The sequence below is a fragment of the Dendrobium catenatum genome, unplaced genomic scaffold, assembly GCF_001605985.2.
Source record: "Dendrobium catenatum unplaced genomic scaffold, ASM160598v2 original_scaffold_279966, whole genome shotgun sequence".
NCBI lineage: Eukaryota > Viridiplantae > Streptophyta > Magnoliopsida > Asparagales > Orchidaceae > Dendrobium > Dendrobium catenatum.
This window is the reverse complement of record NW_021598358.1, coordinates 1,519-5,236: the sequence shown is the minus strand read 5'-3', so window position 1 is coordinate 5,236 and position 3,718 is coordinate 1,519. Positions and strand designations below refer to the sequence as shown.

General features: G+C 42.3%; 1 protein-coding gene across 1 annotated transcript; it reads right to left on the bottom strand.

Moving 5' to 3' along the window:
• Window positions 1-2,320: 2,320 nt before the first annotated feature.
• Window positions 2,321-3,148, bottom strand: LOC114579099 (the record flags this gene model as incomplete). The annotated part of the gene is made up of 3 exons (XM_028692792.1): window positions 2,969-3,148; window positions 2,596-2,648; window positions 2,321-2,551 (listed from the first exon to the last, which is right to left on the bottom strand). Coding segments are annotated over exons 1-3 (464 nt in total), but the record flags the coding sequence as incomplete, so codon positions are not given.
• Between the last annotated feature and the right edge of the window lie 570 nt (window positions 3,149-3,718).

Below are 3,718 nucleotides of genomic sequence, written 5' to 3'. Positions count from 1 at the left end.
TCACTACGGATTCTAACCCTTTATCTCCCTTGTGGCTTCACGGCACCAAAATTCATCTGAATAATTAATAGCTAAGCTAAATAATTGGCTCACAACACCAGAATACTAGAATTCATCAGGATCTGGAATATAACAGATATTTTCTCCAACTTGAGCTCATTTAAGTTTTCCGCTCAGACACTACTGAAATCTATAAGGATCACTCAAGGTGAGCGGCCACATCGGTAGCTCCGTTATTTATAGCATATACAGATAGCATATTAAGATTCCCAGGAGAGTTTACGAACTCGCTTGATGGAAAAGTTTAGTACAGATCTCAGGAGAGCCATTCTCTAAAAGTTGGTACGCAGCACGTACTTGGTGAGTATAGATTAATCGAAATTTACACCAATTTTCCTGAATATCACAAATAGACGCATAAATTTGCACACGCAACGTAAGGAGATCACGAATAGTACATTTCATGGCCATTATGCAGTCTTATTCTACTGACAGGCATTGCTAGATTTAAATTTTTGACTACTACAGAAAAATCCAGTCGAATAAACCAGTCGATTCAAAAATACCTGGACAAAATCTTCAAAAAATAACCAAAATGTGCACATCACTCGCACTTCCAATAATATATTGGCAGAAAAGTTACACGGTAAAAACTGAACCAATCAAAAAGTTACGGACGAAATCGTACGGAACAAAATCCTGACAGAAAATACCGCCAAACATCGACGGGTTCTGTTAAAATTGATGAAAGGAGGAATGGTGCTTACCTTGCGTTACAAGCAATTCTTGAACAATCTTGTCGGACTCGAAAACAGCTCCGCGTCGCCGAAAATCACATTTTCCAAAAATGCCCCGCTTTCTCTCTCCTCAAAATCAGATATTTTATTTTTTTTGGATTTTTCTCTTTCAAACGACTGATTTCTGCTTTTATAAATATCAGGATCGGCCGGGTCGGATCGCTCAGATTCGCTCCGGACGTGCCAGACAAATTGGTCGTCTTCTGGTACGGTTCCCATACTAGTTTCAGGCCGATATTTGCAACAAGTGCCAATTCGGCCTGGCCGAAGCCTCCATCGGCCTGGACGTGCATATCAGAAAATCACCTGGAGAAAAATTTGGGCAAATCTGGAGCAAATTCTCAAACTGATCGTGCCTAGCGATCCAAATTATCTGGACGATCCTGGAGCAGATTTTGATATTACAATCTCCCCCAACTTCAGAAAAATGTCACCTCGCATTAAATGCAATCCAAACTCAGTGCAAATAAGTATGGTAGCGACTGTCTCATGTCAGCTCTCTCAAGTCGCTTGCCGTGCAGTCCGGTCTTTCCATGGACTTTAACCATCAGAATTATTTACTTCTTAACTTTCGGACGTCGTACGCCACAATCAACATCCTTGGCTCTTTCTTGTACGCCAGATTCTCCTGAATCTCAACTTCATCAGCTGATACCTTCTTCCCAGAGTCTGCTACCGGCCCTTCCTCAAATGTGGAATAACGTGAAACACATTATGCCACGTCAGGCCATCGAATCAGAAAGCACAGTCGGTAGATGCAGATTTTCCATTTTTTCAAAATTTCAAAAAGGTCCAACATACCTCGACTTAGGTTACTCAGCCTGACCAAATCTGCTCAACACCCTCATCGGGTGACTTTGATATACACCAAAGTCCACCAACTTGAACTCAACAAACCTGTGCCTTCTGATTGTAAAATTACTTTCTGTTTGACCTTGTCTTTGAGCTGCTTTTAATCTTTCCTTAATCAAACTGATCTTCTGAGCAGTTTCATCAGGCAAAAGTGGCACCCTAAAGCCTGTCTATCTCCATCTCAGTCAATTAGTCAAAGGAGTATGGCATTCTTGCCATAGCAAGCTCGTCGGGTGCATATCGAATATAGCTGGAAAACTGTTTGTTATAAGCAACTCAATCAGCGGGATATGATCCCTTTCCATTACTTCCGCAAAATTCCAAATACAAAGTCTCAAAGTCTTCTAGTACCTGATTGGTCCTCTTAGAAAACTGCCATCGGTCTGAGGATGAAAGGCTGTACTGAATATGCATGTTTCGTACCGCCAGCCTTGCTAAACGCCTTTCCAAAGTCTGGAGTATGTACAATTCCTCGATCAGTTAAACTATCACTCGCGGTCACACCGTGCTTAATCTGACTATTCCTTCACATATTATCTGTGCCAAACGATCCCCGAATCGGTCTGCTGATCGGAAGAAATAGGGCGGATTTTCGTCAGTCGATCTACAACCACCCAATAGGTCGGTGTCCTTATCTAGAGAGGATATCCCATAAGGCAAGTCATAGTCACCTTCTTCGCCACTTCCACTCAGGGATCAGGCACGACTGCAACAGTCCACCTGGTCGGGCTGATGCTTTGCCTTCACCAACTGAAGGCTTCGCATCTCGACACGATTGAACTCTGCCAACATCCTCTTCATTCCATGACCACCAGAACAAAAGTTTCATGTCAGGCATCACTATCTTACCTACGCTGGATGAATCGTTTGTAGCCTTGATGGTGAGATTCTTAAGAATCTTCCTGCTAAATCTCCAGACACAGGTTACCCACACTTGGTTGCTTACATGAAAATGACAGAATCAGATTCGAAGTTCGGAGTCTTACCAGGGATTTCTATCTGAGCAAATCAATTCGAATATCAGAATCTGCTTCTGGTGCTTTACCTGAATCCTTTGTCTCCAAAGAAGACTGAATACTCATCTGGAGCTTAAATTCAAACTATATCTGAGGAATCACTCACTGCAATCGGCTCCATGTTCTCGACCAGGAAATCATCACAAGTCAGCTGCAAAACTGATTAGCATGAAGCTTTCTGCTCAGAGCATCCGCTTACAATTTCGCTTGACCGGTCTGATATGAATGGTAAAATCATAGTCGCCTTGATCACTCGAGCCATCTCTCTGTCTCAAATCAGATCTTTGCTAGGTGAAATGGTACTTCAGGCCTCTTAATGATCAGTGAAATCTCATTCTGAGCGGCATAATTTGTGTTATCAGATAATGACTTGCCAATCTTCAAAGCAAACACAACTGCATGCTCAACACTAAGATCAATAGATGTCGGTATTTTCTCATGTGGTTTCAGAACTGTCTCGAAGCAATAGAAATTACTGACCATGCTGCATTCAGGACACCTCCCCAAGTCCTTTCAGTGAAGCATCACTGTAATCACTTGTAAATCTTAGCCGTACCTGAGGAAGTTCTAACACTGGAGCTGAAGTCAGACAATCCTTCAATCTCTGAAAACTAGCTTCACACTCCCCGTGTCAAACAAAGCTTACTGACCTTTCTGAGTTAGGTCTTCCGTCAGAGGAAGTGAAATCTGATGAAAATCCTTTCACAAATTTTCCTATATTACCCCTGCGCCATGCCAAAAATCGTATTCCTCATACTCCGTGTCGGCCTTGGCCAATCATGCAACTGCCTGAATCTTTTGGGATCAACTAGAATACCTTTCTCTCAAGCTCACACATGCCTCCGCAAAATGAATCCTTCAGCACAGAACTTCCAAACTTGGAGATTGGCAAATACAGCTGATAGCCTTAAGCTCATCAAGTTACTCCAATAATCCTAAATGTCTGGGGCATGTATCTATTCTCCAGAAAGCATACGAATATACAGAATATCGTCCGATGATGCTAATCAAAACTTGATCCAAATGCTCCCTGAATACTCGGTTCATAGATCC